At 44.8% G+C, this 25,028-nt stretch overlaps 1 protein-coding gene across 1 annotated transcript in view; it reads left to right on the top strand.

The window, feature by feature from the left end:
- Nucleotides 1-20,286: 20,286 nt before the first annotated feature.
- Nucleotides 20,287-25,028, top strand: part of MAEA (macrophage erythroblast attacher, E3 ubiquitin ligase) — a 34,647-nt gene continuing 29,905 nt past the window's right edge. The window contains exon 1 of the mRNA XM_080933367.1: nt 20,287-20,369. Coding sequence (XP_080789493.1) covers nt 20,301-20,369 — 69 coding nt within the window. The 5' untranslated portion in view covers nt 20,287-20,300. The remainder of the gene's footprint in view (nt 20,370-25,028) is intronic.

The raw sequence follows: 25,028 nt of genomic DNA, 5'->3' as shown, positions 1-25,028 counted from the left end.
TGTGGGTGGTACCATCCCTGGGCTGGTAGTCCTGGGTTCTATAAGAAAGCAGGCTGAGTCAAGGGAAGCACACTAGTAAGCAGCATTCCTCCATGGCTTCTACATCTACTGCTGTCTCCAAGTTCTTACTTACCCTGTGTGAGTTTCTGTTCTGACTTCCTTTGATGATGAACCGCAATATGGAAGTGTAAGCTGAACAAACTCTTTCCTCTCCAACTTGCTTCTTGGTCATGATATTTTGTACAGGAATAGAAACCCTGACTAAGACAGGAGGTGTGGCCTTGTTGGAGTAGGTGTAGCCTTGTTGGTGGAAGTGTGTCACTGGGAGTTGGCTTTGAGGTTTCAAAAGCCAATGCTAGGCCCAGTTTCTCTCTTTGCCTATGGACCAGGATGTAGCTCTCAGCTACTGCTTGCTCTAACACCATGTATTCTGTGCCATCATGCTCCCTGCCATGATGATAATGGACCAAGTATATGAAACTATAAGCCAGCCTTCAGTTAAATTCCTTTATAAGAGTTGACTTGGTCATGGTATCTTTTCACAGAAAAAGAACAGTAAATAAGACAGGTGAAAACTATCAAATGCTTATAGCCAAGAACTGTGGATTCACTTCCATAAAGCCCACTTCCTAATGTTCCCTGGGGTGCTTCCTTGGGTAAGAATTTCTTTCCAGACTTTTCTTCCTCCTTTAGGGTTCACTTGTGCATAAGTGGTACACCTGGACACACTGTCATTAGTAAAATTGTCTAGCAGAAGTGAATTGGGTCTTCGGTCCATGAAGAACCACCATACATTTGTCTCCTGTTTGGTACTTTCCCTTTAGCCCACTTGGTTTTCCTTTGTTACAATTTGAGTTTTCTTAGACTTTACTGCTGTGAACAGACACCGTGACCAAGGCAATTCTTTTAAGGATAGTATTTAATTTAAACAGGTTCAGAGGGTCAGTCCGTTATCATCAAAGTGATAACATGGTAGCACCCAGGCAGGAATGGTGTAGGAGGAGCTGAGAGTCCAACATCTTGTTCCAAAGGCAAACAGGAGAATGGTTTCCAGGCAGCTAAGACAAGGGTCCAACAATGCCATAACTACTTCAACAAGGTCACACCTACTCCAACAAGGCCACACCTACTTCAACAAGGCCACACCTACTTCAACAAGGCCACACCTACTCCAACAAGGCCCCACCTACTTCAACAAGGCCCCACCTACTTCAACAAGGCCACACCTACTCCAACAAGGCACACCTCCAAACATATTCAATCCACCACAGGCAAGGTGACCAAGCTCTGGAAAAGCTCTCTGGTTTTCAGGCTTCCCTCTGAGTGGTTGTACTGGATAGTTTCATATCAATCTGACACACAAGTCAAAAACACTTCAGAGAAGAAAACCTTAATTTAAAAAAATGCCTCTATAAGATCAGGCTATAGGTAAGCCTGTAGGACATTTTCTTAATTAGTGATTGATGGAGGAGGGCACAGCCCATTGTGGGTGGGGCCATTCCTGGGCTGGTGGTCCTGGGTTCTGTGAGAAAGCAGGCTGAGCAAGTCATGAGGAGCAAGACAGAAAGCAGTGTCCCTCTGTGACCTTTGCATCAGCTCTTGCCCAGGTTCCTGTTCACAGTGGTAAAGCCTGCTGTCCTAGTTTTCTTCAGTGATAAACTATGATGTGGAAGCAAAAGCCAAATAAGCCCTTTTCTCCCCAGGTTTCTTTTGGTCATAGTGTTTCACCTCAGCATTAATAGCCTTAAGGCAGTGGTCAAATCTGCTGCTCTGTTTCTTGGGTCTCCAGGGAATCCTCTTTCTGATGCCCTTTGCAGTGAACAAGGGGTACTTCTTTTGCCAGCAATATAGCCTGTTGTAGGGCCAGGATTTCTTATTTGTTTTGATTTTCTTTTCAGCTGAGATGAGAATATCCCTCTCTCTACAGAGGGCCCGTGGTTATGTCAAATAGCAAATGCATTACAGACTGTATACATAATAATGGCTTTGCCCTTCCTCCAGTGAGGTACCTAGACTAACATCACAAGCTCAGCACTTTGTGCTGAAGTCAGGTCCTCAGCTGAGGGTTCAGGTCCACACTGTCTGGTCCAGGGTGAACTAACAGAAACACACAACGGCGTACACTAAAGACAACCAGGATGCCACAAAACTAAAACCAGGTGACTTGGTGATGTCTCACATGGATCCCTGACACATAATTAGAGCTGTTTCCACCCTTTCCTATGGTCCTGTGCAGAAGGGGCCATAAACAAACTCACCTCTGGAGGAGACAGATCCAGACACCTTTCCCATTTAGGGTGGAGGCATCAGGAGACTGTGGGTTAACAGGTGCAGAGACTGGAGAAGTTCCTGAGGCTCTGAAACATCTCAGAGTATGTACCCCCTAGGAACTGTCCATTCCCCCATGCTGGCAGTCCAAGGGGCATCTGAGTCCCACCCTGTTTCCTTTAGTCCCAGCATTCCAGTCTCTGGGAGTCTCATGGGCACCTTCAGAACATTGCAAGGTAAGTATGCCAGAGAGCATACATGGACTCTCTTAAAGACAAATAAAAAGATTTTACCGCTGACCAGCAGATGCATAGGGAGTTTGCCCATATCATGCAGACCTAAGCCCAAGCTCTACCATTTCTTGCCTTTCATGCACAAAAACACATCTTGGTTGACAAACTTCAATTAGAAAGAACAGTTAGTGAGAAGCAAAACTATAGAAGCCAGAAAGCAAGGTTAGTCCATTTAAGGACTTTCCTGGATCCTGGAACTATAGTGTGGCAGTCTGAATGATAATGGCCCCATAAGCTTATAAGGAGTGGGACTATTGGAAGACGTAGCCTGGTTGGAGTAGGTGTGGCCTTGTTGGAGGAAGTGTGTCACTGGAGGTGGGGTTTGAGGTCTCAGATGCTCAAGCCAGACCTACCTGGTGTGACTGTTTCTTCCTGCTGCCTGTGATGCTCCCCATCATGATGATAATGGACTAAAGCTCTGAAACTGTAAGCCAGCCCCAATTAAATGTTTTCCTTCATCAAGTTGCTATGGTCACGATGTCTCTACATAGCAATAGAAACCTTAAGTCAGCCACATGGATTAAGGGTTTTTTTGGTTTTGGTTTGTTTCTTTGTTTGTTTGTTTTGTTTTTGTTTTTTGTTGTTTGTTTGGTGCTTGTTGGGGCCCACTTACTGGGTTCTAGGGCCAGAGTGGTGCCTCTAATTTGGCCAGTTGTGCTAAGGTCGGGAGGCTGTCATTTTAATTGATACAGAAGGTCACTTTCTGCTCAAATTTCTCCTTCTTGGTTCCCTGGTAGCATTGACAGTGAGCATCAGACGTGTGGCAGCAGCAGGCCAACCTCTGCTAGCTGATCCTCCTAGGCTACAGCTGCCAGGTCAGCCCATTCACAGCTGTCACCTTAAAACATCTGGCTTTACACTGACTTTGGGTATCAGCGATGGATGTGCTAATTGCTGATGATACAAACTTAAAAACCTTTTTTTTTTCTTTTTTAAAGAGGACCAGCATCTTTTTGTTTAAAGGTTTATTTCTTATTTTATGTACTTGAGTACACTGTCTTCAGACAGAAGAGGGCATCAGATCCCACTACAGATGGTTGTGAACCACCATGTGGTTGCTGGGACTTGAACTCGGGACCTCTGGAAGAGCAGTCAGTGCTCTTAACCACTGAGCCATCTCTCCAGCCTGACCTTAAAATCCTTTTTCAAAAGTTTAAACCACCTAAGTCTCTTAGGTAAAAAGGCTTTGCAGTTGAGACACAGCTTCCATAGTCCCAGGATCCAGGAAAGTCCTTAAATGGACTTACCTTGCTTTTTCAGCTTCTATAGCTTTGCTTCTCACTAACTATTCTTACTAACTGAAGTGTGTCAACCACAGTGTGGTTTTTGTGCATAAAAGGCAAGGAATGCTGAGACTTAGGGCTGCATGATTTGGGTTCCCTCTGCAGCTGCTGGCGGGTAATTCGTATCACGTATTCTGCTTCCAAAGCATCTGTGTGTGTTCTCTGGTGAATTGCCTCAAAACTCTGTTGTCTCCCTTGGGCCCCTAACTACAAGTGGTTCATCCTAGTAGATTCAAGTGATCCTCCTGCCTCAGCTTGCACTGTATTGGGGACACAGGTGTGTGCAACACTATGGCCAACTCAATGTAGTGTTTTACATAGAGAAAGGAAGCAGATGGTGCTGTCACGGGGCAAGCCACAGATCAATGCCACACTATCTCTTGTGTACCTTCTAGAAAAGCCTGCCCATGAGTTGCAGCCTGCAGACCTCACTACCCACTATAGTTATCCTAGTAGGAAGCCATGCAGGGCATGAATCCCAGGGCCTTACTTCAGGTTGGGATTAAAACAGAGAGCACTTGATCTCTTGGGTTCCTTTCGTGCTCCTGGCAGGTCCCCTTTGTTATTTTACATTTTCTGACATCTTGTTGTTGTTATTTTCAATTGAGTCAGGCAGTGGGACTGTCATTTAATTCTTAAACAATCATAGCCCACATTTTCTATACGATTTTACCGTCTTTAAAATGTCTAACCTCATTTCTAATGTTGTTTCTGATCTTATTACTGCTTGCTTTTTTTCTTAAAGATTTATTTATATTTATATTCATTTATTTGTGTGTGTGTGTGTGTGTGTGTGTGTGTATGTGTGTATCCTGATGCCCATAGAAGTCAAATGAGGGTGTCGGATTCCATGGAGCTGAAGGTATAAGCTGTTGCAGCAAATATTAAAAAATTAATTCTGTTGCTATTGGAGGTCTTACTCAGTGGGAGCTGCTCCAGTGTTGAGCCAAGCACACAAACTATGTCACACGGTCTGCAAGCTGCACTCTCCACACCGTTACCTTCCTAGGCAATTCACTCCGCCCACCCTGTTGCTTCTGTCACGGGTGGATACAGTTGCCCTGGCGTGTTCCTTTCCTCCACCACTCAGCACAAACATAAGCCGGTAGCTTATCAAGCAGGTTTATATATTAAATTCTCAATCCACAAACCCTCTACATAATAAGCTTACAATCAATAGGCAAACTGCCCTTCTATATAAGATTAAAAAAAAGAAGACCCATAGAAACCCTTGGAAATAATAATTACAACCTCATCAAGCTAGAGATGTGCCGAGGGAAACATAAATATCTGCCTCTATCTCTGTTCCTCCCGGAATCTCCTCCTCCTCTCCTCCTCTTCCGTTTTCCTCGCCTACCTCTCCACATTCCAATCATGTCTCATCTTAACATCAACCCACATAGGCAGTTACAATTCACCTGATGTGGGTGCTAGGATCAGATCTTAGGTCCTTGGAAAGAATAAGTACCCTTAACTACTGTGACATTGCTCCAGGCTCTACTTTTTAAAAATGGTGCTGAGGAGTGAACCCAGGATCTTGCCTGTGCTAAGCTAGTACTCTAACACATCGTCACATTCCAGGCCACATTTCTTAGTATCACACTGTGGTGGTCTGAATATGATCGGACCAGGAAGTGGCATTATTAGATGTTGCCTTGTTGGAGGAAGTGTGTCATTGTGGACATGGGTTTTAAGATCCTTCTCCTAGCTTCCTGGAAGAGACAGTCTTCTCCTGACTGCCTTTGGATCAAGATGTAGAACTCGTGGCTCCTCCTCCAGTGCCATGCCTGCCTGGATGCTGCCATGATGATAACAGACTGAACATCTGAACCTACAAACCAACCCCCATTAAATGTTGTACCTTGTAAGAGTTGCCTTGGTCTTGGTGTCTCTTCACAGCAACAGAAATTCTAACTAAGACACATTCACTCTATATTTTGATTTCTTGCTTCGTAACTGGCACAGGTCTTAAAAGCTGAGGCTTTCCCTGAGGTCCAAGAAGTGCAATTCCCTGGTTGCTTCTAACAACTGCCATCAATGCCTGCCTCTTCCATGGTTCTGGGGAGGACATGCTGTTTCTCGTGGGAGTTTTACTGGAGGTTTTAGGATCAAATCCTGGAATCCAGGACCCAATTACTCTAGACCCAACTACCTGTTTTCACAAAGCCAATTGAACAGACAAGCAGTTGTGAAAAGAGGAGAAAGTGGCTCTACTTAGTACAGCCTCAGTGGGAAGAGAGGTGACTAAAGGTCAGTGATCTCCGAGGCTGTCTTCAGTGTCCTAGTGCAAAGTGTAGTTTAAATAGAGGACAAAAGCTATGCCTGACTAAGCAGGCCTGGTCCAGTGTGGACCTGCCCATCTCTGATCTATCATTAATTTGTCCTATAAAGTGATTAGATCAATTGTCAGAACTCTCTGAAACATCTTTCTGGAGGACAAGTTCCTCTCCTGGCTAGTGTAAATGTTTTCAGCTCTCTCTTCCTCCAGCTTCGGATTTCTGGGGAAAATTTCATTTTCTGGGGGGACCATTGTTTCATCAGTGTGCTAGTCAAAGGGAAGGACCCAGTGTTAGTGTCTGTCTTTAGAATATCTTCATTTCTACCAGGATGGCTAAAGGGCAATATCTCTTAATATTTTCTCTAAGACATTGCAACCAAGGATACCCAAACGTACCTTACATTTTCACTGTGATCTCATAGAGGAGTGGTTTTAGTGACTGGGGGATAGTCTCTCTAATGATCTGCTTGGCTCAACTGCTCAGAGTGAGAGTAAGTGCATTAGTTCTTCTAGCATGTAGCCAGGCATCATGGGATGCATCTCACTCACAGTAGCTCTTCTTGGTCATCAGAGCTAGTTGGGCTGATCTCTGCTAGGGATGCCGAACTTAAGACAGACTTTCTGGATCCAAGACACAGCTTTGTCTTTACTTAGCCTTGTAATTTTAGGATGCCTACCATCACTTAGATGGAATCAAGTTCCTATCTAAGCATCCACCCCTAGTGGAATCTACTGAGCCCCTCCCTGCTCAGCTCAGGCTGTCCAAGAAAGGGCCTCTGGACTGCCTGTCCGGAGGTAACCAGAAGCCATTTCCTAGGACACATTTACAAGCAGATGTGAAAATAACAATTATGTGGTTTGGGCAGTTTCAATCTCTAGCTAGTCATAGGAGCTGATTATAGGTTGTATTACTGAATAATTTCCAGGGAAGATCGAGTCATGTTATTTTCTTGCCAATAAACCACTCAGCTCTGTAGTCTTACCATTTGATGTGAAGTGTGTGGTTTATTCAAGAATTACGTTTTCTTGTTTTTTGTTTTTTAAGATTTATTTATTTATTAAATGTGAGTACACTATTGCTGTCTTCAGACACACCAGAAGAGGGCCTCTGATCCCATTACAGATGGTTGTGAGCCACCGTGTGGTTGCTGGGAATTGAACTCAGGACCTCTGAAAGAGCAGTCTGTGTTCTTAACCGCTGAGCCATCTCTCCAATCCAAGAATTAAGGTTTTTTTTTATTGTTGTTGTTTGTTTGGTTGGTTTTTGTTTGTTTAGTTTTTAAGGACCTCGAGTTAAATTTTAAGACAGAATTGGTAGGCGTTCACTGCCTGTGATAAGAAACATGGTCCAAAATAACCACAAGGGCAATTTCAGTTTAGAAAGCCAGTCTGAAACTGACAAAATGACTCCCTGGGTAAAGGTTCTCAACAAAAGAGTCTGACAACTTGAATTAGATCCCTAGACCCCATACAAAGGTGGAAGGAGAAAATTAGATCCAAAAGGTTATCCTCTGACTTCCACATGCATGCTGTGCTCCCTCACCCCGCACCCCCACACAACATATTCTCCACATAATAGTAAAAGGAAAAAAAAAGCCTGTTAGCTGATAAACAAGGCAGATGCCTCTACTACTGCACCTTCACAATCAATGTCTGTACTTTGAGCTAAAACACATGGTATGAGCATCCAGAGGCATACACACACACACACACATACACACACAATGTATCACTATATAGCCTTGAACTTATTATAGGTCTGGGGTTATTCAGAGATCCACCAGTCTGCTCATGATACCTGTTAAAGAGCTTCATTTAGGCATTGGTAGCAGGTCTACACCTGAGTTTCAAGATTCCCAAGGTATAACAGCAAATTATATTAGTCAGGAGTTTATAAGGAAAACTCTAAAGGCTACATACTTCCTGCCTTCATGCAAGCATTCATCCTGATATTTGTTTTGCCTATGTGTAATCAAGACACATCTTCTCTATGTGCACTCAGGGCAAGCAAGCTTGTTTACAGAAGTAAAAGCAAGCAATTTGCTATGTTGCATGAACAACAAACAGTCTTATACACCATAAACATGCAGAATTATAAGAACAGCTCCCAGCATTCTAGGAAGTTATCTGTACTTGGACAAGTGGAGCTTATAGGTTAGAGGCATTTTTGTTTTATAGATCTCTTGGGGTTTCTGTTTGCTTGTTTTGTTTTTGAAGCAGGGTTTCACCTATGTAGCCCTGGCTGTCCTGGAACTTATTCTGTAGATCAGGCTGGCCTCCAACTCAGAGCTGCCTGACTCTGTCCAAGTGATGGGACTAAAAGTGTGTACCAACAGCCAGCTTTGTTTTATAGACCACCCCTTCTGCCCCCCCCACCCTGAATTCATCTTTTATTTTATGTGCATTGGGGTTTTGCCTGAATATATATCTGTGTGAGGGTTTTGGATCCTCTGGAACTAGAGTTATGGACAGTTGTGAACTGCCATGTAGTGCTAGGACTTGAACCCCGGTTTCCTGAAGGAGCTGCTAGTCCTCTTAATCACTAAGCTATCTCTCCAACCAGTTCCTCTCTCTCTCTGCTTTTTAATTCAGGGTTTCTTTGTATAGGCCTAGATATCCTGGAACTTGCTCTGTAAACCAAGCTAGCCTCAACCTCACAGAGGTCTGCCTACATCTGTCCCCCAAGTGCTGGAATTAAAGACATGCACAAAACTGATCATTTTTGCCCAGTGATTGTTCCATGACCTTGAGCTAAGCAGGTCTATCTTTTCTTAAATCATCTTAAACAGAGAATGCACGGGAATATATATATATATATACATATATATATTTGTTTGGCTGTTGTTGTGTTGTTGTCATCAGTGTTAATGTTGTTGTTAAACATACATTTTGAGACTTTTATGTTTGTGTTTCGCCAGAATACTTCTGTACATCATGGACATGCAGTGCCCAAGGAGACCAGAAAAAGGCATCAGAGGTTGAGATCATAACCTCATGCAGATGGTTGTGAGCCATCATGTGGTTGCTGGGAATCAAACTCTGTCCTCTGGAAGAGCAGCCAGTGCTCTTAACTGCTGAGCCATCTCTCCAGCCCTTTATTCCATTCCTCATTCCCCTCCTCCTCCAACTGCCCCCAGACCCTCAAGAATGTGCTCCTTAACTGCGTGTGTGGGCTCAACCCCCTTACTAATAAACTCCCTAAACATAGTCCCATGCTTCCTGTGCTGAGGGAGAACACTGCTTTGGAAATCCCCCATACTCTCCTTGTCTGCTGCAGGTGATCCTTCTCCACTCTTTTCTGTCTTTGCTGTGCTTACTTTGGCTCTGCACTCACCAAGATGTAAACCAGTTGTCATCACTTTCAGGGGTGGGAGGGTGAGAGGAAGCAGCTGACTGACAGCTGCATCTGATTAAATCAGCAGGAACCTGGGCTCCCCTGGACACAGATCCCCTGAATAACAAAACCGCTTAAGTTGGTTTTGCAGAATCCACTCAGGGATGGTTTGAAACCAAGAAAAGAGATGCACAGAGGCCAGTTCACACTTCTAGGCCCACCAACTTGCAATATAAGTCTTTCCCAAGAGGATGATGAGTTTGAAGCAAGACACTGCTTCAAGAATGAAACAAAAAATACACAGCAGTGCCTGCCTTTTGTTTTTGCGACACCTAATGTCGTCGTATTTGCTTCTTTGTGCGCTGGCAGTGAGCTTGTCCCAGGGACTCTGAATTGAACAAGAGCCTGCTTAGTGTGCAAATTCCAGGCACCATATGACACCAGGTCCCCTGTCCTGCTTCTCTGGCTCCGGTCTGGTCTCCTCCAAAGGGGCTTCCAGAGCCCACCCCGTGACAGAGCCATTAGTAAGAATAGACAGCTACTCGTGCTGAGTCATTCAGAGCTTAAAGCCTAAGATTTTAGAAGTTTAAACCAAGAACCATAGATATAGTGCCATGTCAGGGCTCGGTTGAACAAAAATACAAATAAAATAAAATAATAAAAATTAAAATAAATACATTTGATGTATTTATAAATTGTCTCCAGTGTGACAATATTTTTTTGTTTTGTTTCTTTCCTCGCTTTTTGTTTATTTGCTTGTTTGTTTTCTATCGAAGGTAGTTAGCCTAGCCTGATAAGAGCCCATATTTCTTAACCCCCTCTCGCTCCTTCATGCCAACTAGTCAGATTGTGAAGCTTAGGTCCCACCAATAAGGTGAGACACAGTTACCACCTTCATTAGGGATAAAGGACAGAGGCCAAGCTGGCCATGAAAGCACATAGCCCCATTTGGGTTCTGGCATGACTTTTTTTTTTAACAACAGAGAAACTGCCATGGTAAGTTTTCATCACTGTATTCCTTTGTGTGACTCTGAGATTGTCCTACCCCCATCCCATCCCCACACAGCAGCTCCTGAAGCCCTTGGGGAGATAGGAATTTCAGAAGTGACAGCTGTGACCTTTCCACTCCTCCTGAGTTTGAGCTAAATGGGGCTCAAGGTGGCTCCAGGTAGATTCCAGGAGAAACCAACTGACTGTTGGAAAGACCCTTGGTTAGTGGGAGGGAATTCTTCCTCCACCCCACTCTGGGCCTCAACAAGGGTCAGGACAGGAAACTGAAATGTGAAAATTATTGGATGGGGAGAGACGCAGAGCGATTTGCAGGGTTGGTGGAGGCCCTGAAGCTGAAAAATGGTACAGCACGAGAGAGGTGAGAGAGGTGCCTGTTGAATGTACAGGATGGTTTTCCATCAGCTTGGCACAAGCTAAAGTCATGTGAGAGGAGAAATTGTAATTAAGAAAATGCCTCCAGAGCTGGGCCGGGAGTTTGTGCATAGCCTGGTCTGCAGGGTTCCAGGATGGCCAGGGGTACACAGTCTACACTACCCAGTCTCAGAGGGTGTGGGGGGTGATAGGAAGAAGGAAAGAAAAAAAGAAAGAAAGAAAGAAGGAAAGAAAAAAAGAAAGAAAGAAAGAAAGAAAGAAAGAAAGAAAGAAAGAAAGAAAGAAAGAAAATGCCTCCATGAGATCAGGATATAGGCAAGCCTCTAGGACATTTTCTTATGTATGTATATATGTGTATATATATGATTTGTTTTTATGTGCATTGGTGTTTTTCTTGTATGTGTGTCTGTGTGAGGGTATCTGATCCCTGGAACTAGAGTTACAGATGATTGTGAGATGCCATGTGGGTACTGAGAATTGAACTTGGGTCTTCTGGAAGAGCAGCCTGGGTGGGCTCTTAATCAATGAGCCACCTTACTAGTCCCAGGGCATTTCCATTTTTTAAAATTAAAATAAAATGTAATGATTCTTTGTGAATTTTACGTCTTGCACTCGAACCCCATTCATCTCTCAGTGCTCTGATCTATCCTCTGCCCTTGCAACCTTCCTCACAAAAAAAGACAAAAAATAAAATTAAAAACAAAAAACAAAACCTTACTGTGGAATCTATGGTGTTTCATTGTGTGTCACACAGTATACTCATTTGTCTACACATCTTTAGTTCATTGCAATGAGTTATTGGTCTGGTTTGAGGCCTCTGACTTCTGCCACACTACCAATACTGGATCCTTCCCAGGATTTCTCTTGAACATCTCATTGTCAGGACATTTTTAAAATTAGTGTTAATGAAGGAAGACCCAGCCCATCATGAGCGATGCTATTCTTGGGCTAATGGAATAGGCTGAGCAAGATATGAGTAGTAAACCAGTAAGCAGCACCCTCCATGGCCTCTGCATCAGCTCCCACCTCCAGGTTTCTGCTCTGTGTGAGTTTCTGCCATCACTACTTTTGATGATGAACTGTTGTATGGAACAATTTGTGAAATAAGCTCTTTCCTCCTAAAGTTGCATTTGCATTTGGACACATGTTTCATCACAGCAATAGTAATCCTAAAACAAGTTGGTACCAGGAGTGGGGTATTGCTGTGACAGACCTTACTATTTTGTTTGATGTCTGTGTGTACGGAGTAAGGGGGTGGATTATGTAAGTACTTTGGAACTCTGGGCTAGAAAAGCTATTGAGTGCTGAGAGCTCAGTGGGTTAGTCTGTAGGAGTTTGGAAGATAAGACTGTTGAGAGCAGTGTGTGATGGTTTGTATATGCTTGGCCCAGGGAGTGGTACTATTTGGAGGTGTGTCACTGTGGGTGCGGGCTTTATTACCCTAGTCCTAGCTGCCTGGGAGTCAGTATTCTGCTAGCAGCCTTCAGAAGAAGATATAGAATTCTCAGTCTCTCCTGTACTATGCCTGCCAGGATGCTGCCATGTTCCCACCTTGATGATACTGGTCTGGACCTCTGAACCTGTGAGGCAGCCCCAAATAAATGTTGTCCTTAGAAGAGTTGCCTTGGTCATGGTGTCTGTTCACAGCAGTAAAACCCTGACTAAGACACAGTGCAGATAGTAGAGGCCTATCTTGTGAAGTCTCTGAGGAAACCAAAGACTATCAGGGCATTCAAGTCTGGAATCTATGATTCTGGGCAGCTGGAGCTGAAGAACTGGCTGTGGTTAACAAGAGACAAACCAAAGCAAAACAAAACAAAACCAAAAAAAACATTAAAGTAAAACCTTTGCTTTGCTCGGACAATGGTTAGCTGATTGTAAGAAATTAGCAGTGATTAAGAAGAGAGCAGCATCACAGAAATAAAATTTCTGGGAAGCATTTCCTCAGAGTTATCGCACAGAAACTGTCTTTCATAGGTTGTGCCTTCCACTTTCAGCCGAACTTGATAAAGCGTAATAGTCACCTAGATGGTACTGGTTTTGAAGACATGAAGAAAGGGTCATGAAAAGCAGTTGAGTCTTGGCAGCAAGAGGGACCAGGAGAGATTCAGTAGTAGTTGAAGCTCCAGGAAGATTGAAGGAGTAATTGAAAGAAGCTGAGATTTGGTTCTATTAAGAGAGCGCAGGAGAAGCTATTGGTGAAAGTGCAGCCCTGCAGCAAAAGACCCCAAGATTTTAAAGATGCAGTACCATGGAATGACCACTAAGAACAGCAGCAGCTGTGGAGTAGTGCCAGCCTGAGCCAAGAAGATGTTTTGAGTGTGTTATATAGAGCATAGAGCTGGAGAAGTGACCCAGGTTCTCTGGAGGAGCCCAGAAGATCATGAGTAAATCCCAGACACTAGATTTAGAGTTATTTGTACTGTTGGAGTTTGTTTTTACTTTGATATGATTGCACTTCTTTCTTGAAATAAAGTATGTTTTATTTTATAGGAGCTCACAGTTGAGAAACTTTTGATTCTAAAAGAAACTTTGGGTTTTTTCTTAAGGGACCTTTTAAAAGTGTTTGAATTTGTAGGACTCTGAGACCTTTTATGTTTGTAAAATGTTTCATATTGTGCTGTCCATAACAATGTGTGATCTTGGGGATGAACAAGAAAGAAAAGGTGTGGCTTTGAGATATAAAAAATAAAGTTTTTAGGGGCTCTGAGACTTTTCCAAAACACCCATTTTTGAAAAAGTAAACAAGGACAGAATTTACTGGCTGACAGCCACAAGGTCTCATAGAAAAGTTCGAATATACATCATCAACCTAAACTCCTCAAAGTTTTGAAATATATATAAACAAAGTTCTGAAAAATGTAAAAACAAAGTTTTAGTGGACAAGTCAGGCTATACTGAACAAGCTGAGTTAAGACAAAACATAAATGACTGCTTTAGAAACAGCTCCCCTACTCCTCCCTGTACTGAACTTCAAGGAGAACTGCAAATTGTCAACAACCTTACTGCCAAAGTTTCTCCCCCTTTTCTCTCCCCTTCCTCTCCCCTTTCTGAAAATTACACTGCTGACCAATTGTAAAATAGTAGTTCACTCCCCTCACAAAAAAAGTATAAAAGATGTGTGCTTTTTGAGTTTGTGGTTGACTCTCCCTGCGAGGATGAGCAACCCATGTGTATGGAATAAAAACCTCGTTATTACAGGTCTATTGTCTAATTGTGCTCTGTAGGTTGTGCTCCTGAACTAAGACTCCTTGGGGTCTTACAACAGCTTAACAGTGACATGTTTGTGCATCAAGGTGACAAGAGGTCAGTTATGCTGGATGATTTTATGTCAACTTGACACGAGCTGAAGTCATCGGAGAGGAGGGTACTTCAACTGAGAAAATAACTGCATAAGCTCAGACTGTATACAAACCTGTGGGGCATTTTCTTCTTTTTCTTTTTAATTAATTTATTCCTGCATGGATGTTTGTGGGAAAGTGTCAAATTACTTGGTGCTGGACTTCAGATGATTGTGAGCTGCTGAAAACTGAAGCCTGGCCTCTATGAGCAGCCAGTGCTCTTAATCACTGAGCCATGTCTCCATCTCCATGTGGGGAATTTTCTTAATTAGTGATTGATGAGGGAGGGCCCAGCCCCCAGCCCATTGTGTGTGAGGTTTCCTCTTGGGCTGTGGTCCTGGGTGCTATGAAGCAGGCTGCACACGTCAAAAGGAGTAAACGAGTAAGCAGTATTCCTCCAAGGCCTCTACTCAGCTCCTGCCTCCAGCTTTCTACCCTAGATGACAGACTCTAAGATGTAAGATGAAATGAACCTTTTCCTTCCCAGGTTGCTTCTGATTGTGGTGTTTTATTGCTGCAATAGAAACACTAAGGGAGCAGACATCATGGGCACTGCTGGGGTGGTATCACCACTAATAAGTTGCCCACGGTCCTGTAAATAACCCCTCACCCATGTACCTATAAGCAATCTTAATTAAACTAAAAAAAAAAAAGAAGGGGGGACTGATGGAAAAGAGGAAATCAGTAGGAGGAGGTAGGAAAGAGTAATGAGAAATTAATATGATCAAAATTATACTACATAGTATATAAAATGTCAAAACTAAACAGCATAATTAATATACACACCAAGATGCATAAATATACATCAACTTGGTTTCCTCAAAGATTTAAGTAGCTGCAGGGCCACAAGATTCCTCTGAGCTCAAGAGTAACGATTCCTGCAGAACCCAATAGTCAAGGCCAAGAGGTTCCAAGTCACAGAGGCTAGACAACTGAACTGCCTACACACCCAAATTCCCAGCATGACATTCTTCTGTGCAAATTCAGTGAGTATCAGGGGTAGGACTGGCACAGGATCCAACTTTAGAATAAAAGACCCCCCAAGTTAACCAACACCTTTGCATTAAAAAAGGTTACTCAGGGAAAGTACCCACTAAGGCTGGTATATGAAGAACTGTGCTCCCAAATAAGGTTCACAATTGAAAGCTTAATTCTATCTCATGGAACAACTGGCAGGCAATTAGGTCATTAGGCATTAAATTGACTTGTTTGGTGTGAGGTTTAGTTGAAGGAAGTAGACCACTTGGGGGCATGCCTAAGAAGAATGTATCTATCTTGCCTTCTGAGCTTTCTCTTACTGTTTTTGCCTCCCACCCGCTATGAGAAACTACTTTGCTCCACCACATGCTCCCTGCTCTTCAATCAAAAGGCCCAGTGTCTTAGGGTTTACTACTGTGAACAGACACCATGACCAAGGCAACTCTTATAAAGGACAACATTTTGTTGGGGCTGGCTTACAGGTTCAGAGGTTCAGTCCATTATCATCAAGGCGAGAGCATGGCAGCATCCAGGCAGGCATGGTGCAGGAGGAGCTGAGAGTTCTGTATCTTCATCCAAAGGAAGCCAGGAACAGACTGAGCATCCTCAAGCAGCTAGGAGGAGTGTCTCCAAGCCCAGCCCCAGACTGACACACTTCCTCCAACAAGGCCACACCTTCTAATAGTGTCACTCCCTGGGCCAAGCACATGCAAACCATCACACCCAGAAACAATGGAGCCAAATGACCAAATTGAAATCTTAAGTTGAAATGAATCCTACTGCTCTTATGTTTTATTTTCAGGTGTTTTGTCAGGACAATAGAAAGTAACTAAAATGAAAGTTGGTATCAAGAAGTGGGGGCTGGAGAGATGGCTCAGGGTTAAGAGCACTGCCTGCTCTTCTAGAGAACCCCAGTTCAGTACCCACATGGCAGCTCACAACTGTCTGTAACTCCAGGATCTGACACCCTTTGTAATGGCTATTCCTGGTTGTCAATTTAACTATACCTGAAATAAACTACAATCCAAAATTGGAAGGCTTACCTGTGATCCTGATCTTGAGGCTGGGAGATATAAGTTTATGACCTGGATCTTGGCATGGAAATCTTGAGGCATAGTGGCTATGAAGCTCAGGACACTAAGGTAAGGAGATCTCTGAGTTCAAGGTCAGCTTGGGACAAAACGAGTACCAGATCCAGGCACTGGATCCAGATGTTGGAGGTGGCAGGTGTATTGAATGTCTGCTGAAGGAAGTCACTGACAATGAGACAAGCCAGCTGAAGACAGAGGCCATGTGGGCTACAACCAAACAATTCATAGGATAGGACTGACTCCCCGATGTACATTCACATGTTCTGGGTGTGGAACATGGAACACGGAGCTGCATGTCTTGTTCTGGTCTCATGCCTCCTTTCTATCCCCTTTATTCCTCTATTTTGGAATGAGACTTATTATAATTGGTTTTAATGTCCTCCTGCCACAATTTATATTCATCTTTACTGATGTGGGTGGCACCTGCTGGTAGGAGCCCTGCAGGCATTAGGCCTTCCCTAGCTGCAGCTGGTTCTGCTTGCCTATGTGCTCTCAGTCCATCCTAGGGTTGAAAAATCACAAGCAGCCTCTTACACGACAGATCCCAGGATCATAATCATTCCAAGCTCCAGTATACTCATTAGGGAAGCCCTTGTGTCCTGAATCAATAGGATACTGATTTGGAGAGGAGCTATGGTAGACAAGTGGGAAGATTTTAACTCTCTGGTGTACCAGCTTATAGGGTACAGGAGGCAGGAAATTTTCATGATCAGAGGCTCTAAAAAACCCCACTATCTCATGTCAAACTAGGGCACTAGCTATCTTTTCCTTTTTTCTAAACTGATGTCCACCATTTCTGCAAAATCAAAAATAAATAAATAAAAACTGTTAGTTTTTCTCTAGTCTCTTGAGTGTATTACAATTGAGAGTTCTTGTTTCTCAACCTATGAGCCTCTAGACAACCACAAGGAGACACTTTACTTCACCACGTATTCCCTGAAACGATGTTCTGTCTTACCACACAGAATCCCAGAAGCAGAGGAGCCAGGTGACCGTGGCCATAGATTGAAACTTTTGCAAACCATGGGCCAAACTAAATCTTTCCTTCCTCTTAAGGTTTTTGTTTTTGTTTTGTTTTCTCCACAAACATTGTCACCCAGAGAAAAATAGTTCCAATGCAGTTTTATCTTCAAATACAAGAAACTCTAAAGTGATTCTCAACCCCAGAGTTGCAACCTCTTTGGGGGTTGTCTATCAGATATCCTGCACATCAGATATAACATTGCAATTAATAACAGTAGCAAAATGACAGCTATTCGTTACCATCAGAGTAAGTTACAGTTACAGTTAGCAACAACGCCATTTTATGGTTGGGCGGCACCACAACATGAGAAACTGCATTAAAAGGTCACAGCGTTAGGAAGGTTGAGAAGCACTGCTCTAGAGTGAAGGATCCAATCAGATTACATAAGGTCTACAGCTTTCTTTACTGTTGCTGAATATTCCTGATTAAGTTCAATGGCTCTAAACTATGATTGTTTGGTATAGAGATGTGCAACTAGGAACCAAACAGATCCCTGGTTAGAAGAAAAACGGGAAAGAGGCTCTGATTAGATCAGTATGCTTTTTACTTATGATGGTTTCACGCTAAGATTTAAGATGGCTGACTTCCTGGTTCTTCTTTAAGACAAAGACTTGATGGGCTTTCCCTGATTTCCACAGTTCCAGAGGGAACAGTTGGGTGAGACTTTCAATCCCTCCACTAGAGGGCTCCTGGGACAGGAGCCAATCAGCTTCCCTACGTTTGGATCATACAATCCCCTGCCGGAGCCCAAACCAACCAGAGTGAGGGGACCCAGCCCATCTCCCAGTATAAAATCTCCCTGCCATCTGAGCAGACTCTGGCGCCATCTTTTGGTTCCCGCCCTACTGAAGAGAGCATCTTTCGGTGTGAGAGCATCATGCCTTTGTGGATGTGCTTCTCCTTCCAACAAAACTTGGTTGAGTGTTAAGGCCTTGCTGGTCTTCAAACCAACAGAATAAGAATCCATTCCTACAACCCTAGACATACCACCCCGACAGCATCAGAGAAGAAATATGTTTCTCTTTGGGTTAGTTTTGAATTCAGAAAGCTACAAAATTGACCTCTAAGGGGCCAATGGTACATCATATATTATAGCTGTTAGGAAAAAGATGATGTCCCAGGTTTCAGCACCAGTGTTGGGAAAAAGATGAAGAGCGTAGGGGGTATACACTCCATGGAGGTTTGGTGAGGCATGGGGGCAAGGGGAATGCCTTTGGGGAGCCCAGGTTGGGGATCCCTTCCCCATGAGGGATAAGCCACACTATGGTATGGTACAGAGTAGAATTTATTCAGGACATGGGGAAGGGAGTTAAGAGGGTAGTAGGGGCAGAGAGAGAGAAGAGAAAAGAGTAGAGAGGTAAAGGCCAGCCATGAGCACATGGGGGGGGGGCTGGGGAGAGGAGGAGAAAGGGGGAAAGCAAGAGAGCAAAAGAACAACAAGCAGCCCCCTTTATAGTGTCAAGTAACTGGGGCAGAGCATACCTGCTGTTGCCAGGTAACTGTGGGGTGGGGTATACCTGGCTGTTGCCAGGTAACTGTGGGGTGGGGTATACCTGGCTATTGCCAGGTAACTGTGGGGGTAGGGTATACCTGGCTGTTGCCAGGTATCTGTGGGGTAGGGTTTACAGAATCCCAATAATAGTCCTGAATATAAATGTGACCAAAATAAGAGAGTCAGACAGGATGACTACAGAGGGGAGTGTGTAATACTACTGTGCAAATATAGACTGGAGGCTCAAGGTCACTGATTTCTTCATCATCTGACTCTAAGACTAAAGACTAGCTATGGGGGAGGGAGGCATGGAACCATCAGGGAAGGAGCATCTGTGAAAGAGAGTTCCAAGATAGAGTCTCAAGGAAAAACAAAACAAAAAAGGAGTTCTGTAAAATACAAGACAGCTTAATGCAGAAGTCATTTCCTAAGACATGAAATGTTATTACATTTTTAATTTTGAAAGCAGGTTGAGGGGGACTAGAGAGATGGCTCATGGGTGGAGCACATTATGGTCTTGTATAGAGGACTCATGTTTAGTATGCGGCACCCATGTGCTTGTCTCAACAATGGCCATTCAGTTCAGATAAAGGGTTTCAGTGACCTCCAAATCTATTGTCTGGGTACCAACTGCCAACTTGAGTTCAAAATAGAGGAAGAACTAGATAGAATAGAGGTCAGAGGTATGATAACTAGACAATCCCACCAGTCAAGGTGTAGAATGGTTGATAGTTAAAGAAGTCCTCATTGCCTGAGGGGACATGCTGATCCTCAGGTCCTCTCAACTAGAGCTGTAGGGTGCAGCCTACATCACAGATAATTGCTCTCATTTGGGAGCCCTGGAAGATCAACGTTGCTTTGTTTTTTATTAGAAAGTGTAGGTCGGGGACTGGACACCTCCGGGTTCCTTTTGGACCCAAATCAATGAGTCATCGCTTTTTAGCAAAAAGCGCTCCTGCGAGTTCCTTATGCTATTACTGGCAGGAAAGTCCAGATGCTCAACGGCCCCTCCTTGTCCTGTTCTATTGTAAACATTCTTTATCTTTTATTGGGAAGCCGGTTCCTGGACTCCGTCCGGGGCTGTTAATCTGCGAAAATGGAGATGAAGGAAAGTAGTTCCCGGATGGCAATAACCGCACCCCTAAGTGACCAGCCAGAGATGACATCCACTGAGCGCTGAGGCAGGGCCTGTGACCACTAGGGGAGGCGACTTCGGAGGTGTGTGTTTTGGTGGTGCGATACCAACATAAGCCATCCCAGCCCCAACCCTCGGAATGTACATGGCGTCGGGATCTCGGCTCTATTAAATCCGCATCCGAGGCCTACACCAGCGGACAATTCAATGAGGAAGCCGCTCTCTAGAGCTGTCGGCGATTGGTCGAGCCCGTGAGAGCTGATTGGCCTTGGACTTCTTCCGCTCGGGCGGTCCGATGACACGATTGGAGCAGAGGCACAGCGACTCCGCCTGGGCCCGCGCGTAGCACGTCACTATCCGGCGTGCCCCGTACCCGCCTCCTCCGCTCGGCCGGCCCAAGATGGCGGTGCAGGAGTCGGCGGCCCAGCTGTCCATGACCCTGAAGGTGCAGGAGTACCCGACTCTCAAGGTGCGTTCTAGGCGCGGCTAGGGTCGCCACCGCATCTTCGGAGGGGTCGCGGGGGCGCAAGGGCTGGGTTGGTGCCGGAGTCGCTTCTGGAGGGACTGCACGGCTGGGGGCGGGGCCGGGGGCGGTGGGGCTGCGGCTCTCCAGGGCTATGCGCTTGAGCCGGGGCCTCCCGATGGGCCAAGGGGGACTTCTCGGTGTACTGTGACCTAGATGGCGCGGGGCCGCAGGGTTAGAGGGCTTCGGAGGTCCGGGTGGAGGGGCCTGAGCCCTGCCTTCCGCCCAGCCTTCCAAGCCTAGAGGCTGCGGGTCGTCTGAGTGCGGGCTGCCAGGCCACGGCCCAAGCGGCGGGCACTGGATAACTAGGGGCCCTGGTCACGGAGGTGGGTCGCGGCGGCCCCCCGGCGTCCTTCCCGAAGCCCGGCCTGGGGCGTGGCAGTCATGCCTTTGGTGCTAATTAGGGGGCCAATGGGGAGCACTGGTGACCCGGTGGCACCCTGCCTCGCTGGGCGTCCCCAGAACTCCAGCGCAGCTCCTGCCCTTGGTTTCCGGGGCGTGACCTTGGGTGGTCGCTGCGCCACTGCGTTTCTTTAGGGCAAACGTTCATCTCCGACGGAGGACTGGTTGTGGCTCTTCAGTTACTAGAGGGTTTGATGGTACTGGATAGACTGAGGTGAAGCACCTGGGAAGAAATCCTTCAGAGAAAAAAATTCTGTCGTTCCAAGGAAGGCCAGCCTAGCCTTCGTGTTCTACATTCCTTTCCTGAGGTCTGGACAGCTTTTCTTTTGGAGCACTTGGCACCTCATCCATCTCTGTGGTGACTGAGTGGTCGTTTGGTGGTGGGTGGGGTTGTTTATCTAATGTTGTAGACTGCTGGTTTTAGGCCAGACTGCCTTCTGTGCTTAGAGAGACCCAGATTGCTTGTGGGAGGCACCTGACTGCCGGTGTTTCCTTGTCAGATATAAGCCCCAGGGAGCACTGTTTCCCCCCACCCCCACCCCCCCTGGGTGGAGTGAGTGATCATCTATTGCACTTGGAAGTTTTGACGTTCCCTGGAAGGCATCTCTTGTCATTGTCCCCGTGACATCTGACTGCTCTGGAGTAGTTTGTCTTTACAGGAGGGTAAAAGCAAGGCCCAGCTGCTCTTCATCAGTAGGTGAGCAGCCATATTTGATCGATATTTTGTATCCTAGGCTTTATTTGACCAAGGAAGGGAGCAAACATCACCAATCTTTTTGCCTGATGTTATTGGGGGGCTGGGGAGGTACTTGTGACAAACCTAGGTCTTGTACATGGTAAGCTAATGCTCTGCTACTGAGCTACGTCCTCAGGCCTTATTTTATGAGACAGGTTTCTTTAGGCCATGAACTCTCAATTCTCTTTCTATTTCCTCCCTAGTGCTGGGATTACAGGTGACTCTTACCAATCCTGTAGTTTCCTGGTTCTGTTGGATTTCTGATGATTGACAGATGGAATCCCTAAAGCTTACAATGGTCTATGCTTGAGGACTTCTATCACTGTTAACCACTGACTTTTGGGCCTAGCCAGAACCTCGAGGCCTGTTGCAAGGAAGGCGCTGTGGGAGAACATGGCTATCTTCTGGCTGGTGAATTTGGGACCCACAGACAGGAAGGGTTTCAGAGCTCCCTCCCTCTCTGGCTTACTGAATGCATTAGGCAGTGAACTGGATGGCCAGGGTTCCTCCAGTCTGTCTAATGGTGACCAAGAATGCACTTTGCATTCCAAAGCTATTACACAGCTTCTGATGGAAACGATAATGTGGATCCAGGTAGAGAGGGGTGGTGGTGTCATTCAAACACATCTCTTTTTCTTCCTCCTTCCTTCCTTTTAAAGAATGATAGTAAGCAAAGTTTTTGTGAGTAGTTTTTTGTGGACCCTTCAGGTCCTTCAGATCCTCACCTTATAACTTCTCTGCTTTGCTGATACTGTGTCTTTGCTTTGTTAATGTTTTTCCTTTAAGTTATTGTTGTTTGGTTGGTTTTGTTCTTTTGTTTTTTGAGACAGGGTCTCATGTGACCTTTGGCTGACCTAAAACTCACTGGATAGCTAAGGATGACCTTGAATTTCTGATCCTCCTGACTATCTGCTGTATGCTGGGACTTAGGGCATGTATTACCACACCCACTTTGTGCAGTGATAGATATCAAATCCAGGAATTCTGCATGATTGGCAAGCATTCTACCAACTGAGCTACATACTTAGCTCCATTTCCTGTACTTTTTCAAGAGTAAAGATGGGTACTTTATGCTTTGATTCAGAAGTGTTTGTTGACAGAGAATCAATTAAAATACCAAGAGAGATGTGTTGTGGACAGCCCGTAGGAGGGTCCAGATGCATGGACGGCATGTGGGTTGGGGTCCCTCCCAGAATGAAGACTGATGCATGAGGGGTTCCCAAAAAGCAGTTGGAGCAGACTTTTTAAGTTTTTAAGATTTATTCTTTGAAATTTTCATAATTTATATGTTTATTATTGACAGATTCCTCACCTGCCAAGCAAGGCCTCTTCAGATGCGCAGGCTTGGGAACTGCAGGTGGGCCTAAGCAGTGCACCAAGACGTCTGTGTTTGCAGTCTCAGGCGCCTGGCAGCTGTCTCCTTTTCCTCTGAGGGGATGTTGCTGGCATCCCCTGACCCTGGGAATGGCTCTTTTCTGTTCCTCCGTTTCCTCCATAGGGGTGGCTTGGCACAGACTTCTTTATAAGCCTTGGAACCTTTGAGCTTCATTATCCCAGTAGTGTCCTTAGCCTCTGCTCACCAGGTGTAAGAGTATTTCAGAATACTTCCAAACATTGCTAGGTTGTCTTGGATACAAAGTCACCAGCATGAGGACCTCTGGATTGCATGTTGCTTTGAGGGACTTGTTTCTGTGTTTTTCAGAGCTCTGGGAATGTGGTTCATGAGGCATCCTCTTGTATTCTGACTGCATCCTTTTTTTCTGTTGAAGTCAGTCTGGTGCCAGATTGAAAGTGGCAGCCCTTTGAAACAAGAGGAGACTAGGATTCGTTGGCCCAGCATCATAAACTTGGATACCTTTTTGTTGTTATAAAGGGAGATTTTTCTCTTTTGTCTACTGAAGAGGTCATTCCATTAATAGTTCTACTCTTTCCCCTTCAGATAGCTGTAGCCTAAAGTGTTGTGCCACCTTCTTTGCTTGCCACCTAAATCAGGGGGCAACTGTCCAGTGTCAGGACCTGAAGACATTGGGGTAGCTGGCCCTGGACCCCATCTTCTTCCTGATCTCACCCTGGTGTACCTTGATCCTCTCTGGAGTCCAGTCAGGTTCCCAGCTTTCACAGTTCTCTTATATACAAGGACACTTGAGTGCGTACACACACACACACACACACACACACACACACACACATATACACACATACATACACAGAGCTGCTAATGCTGCTCTGTGCTTTACAGAAGCCTGGGTATTATATTCTCTGGCATAATCTTTCGTGTCCTTGAAGTTTTTTCCTACAGAAATACTTCTTGCCCTTTCCTGCCTTGCATTTGATAACAGACTGGTTGACCAAATACTGCTTTGGAAATTCACAGCCTGAATTATCACAGAGAAAGTGTGAGTGCCCTGTACATGACCTGTATTAAACTTCTAGAACAGTTTTGAAAAACCTGATCTTGGCTGGATTGTGAGGATCATCAAGTATAAAAGATGCTAATAACCATAAAAGTTTGACTTGGGACATGCACACCCTGCTAAGTGGTGTCTATAGGGAATCCAATTTGAGCTGGCTGTTCTCAGTGGGCAGGCTGTATGATACTAAGGATGCTTGGTCTACTCCTTTGCCCTCTTAGGTACTTAGTAAGTAGTAATTTTATTCATTTACCAAACCCTACCACGTTTCAACACTTTTTCTTTTAGACCCTGTCATTTGCCCGTGGGTCGACCTGAGTTTGTTCTGTTCTTTAGAACCTGTGCTTATGTCCTCCCCCTTCAATCACCTTGTCTTTGGTTTATTGGATGTTTGAGTGATGTGTGTCCTGTTGGTGTACCTCTGTCTTTCTGAAAGGCAGATACCTACTGAGATTAGAAAGTGTAATCTTGAACCTTGATAGCTGCTGGGTTTTGTTTTTTCTGAGTTATTGTCTTAAACAGATTTTTAGTTAGGAAACAAAACAGTTCTCTGTGACGGGTGGACCATGTTTAGAGGCACTGCTAAGTTGAGACCTTGAGTGGCAAGGGACTTGAGCAGGGCATGTCCAGGAGACTGTATTACCATTGTAAAGCCCAGGTCTTAGAGACTAGGCCTTTGCTGTGATAGCAGTTGTTGATGAATTTCCTATTAGGCCTCATGAGGACCCTCAGGTGTTATGAAAGCTACTTGTGTATGTCCTCTTGGAATTCATACCTTGCCTGAGGAAAGCATTTAACCAGTGAGTGTTTAATATATAGATCTGTTAAAGATAACCAGGATGGGCAATATGGCTCAGCAGGTAAAGATACCTGCTGACAAACCTGTGACCTGATTTTGATCCTTGGAAGCCTTGTAGTAGAAGAAGAAAGCCAATTCCTAAAAGTTGTAATGTGACCTCTGCTTACATGACCTCTGCATACACTCTGTGGTACTCATCCACCCACACAAATACAGACATTTAAAACTTTTTAAAAAGATACTAATGAAGCCAAAGT

Source organism: Micromys minutus, assembly GCF_963924665.1.
Source record: "Micromys minutus genome assembly, chromosome: 1".
Taxonomy (NCBI): Eukaryota; Metazoa; Chordata; class Mammalia; order Rodentia; family Muridae; genus Micromys; species Micromys minutus.
The sequence above is the reverse complement of the archived record's forward strand: the minus strand, read 5'-3'. Positions and strand labels throughout refer to the sequence as shown.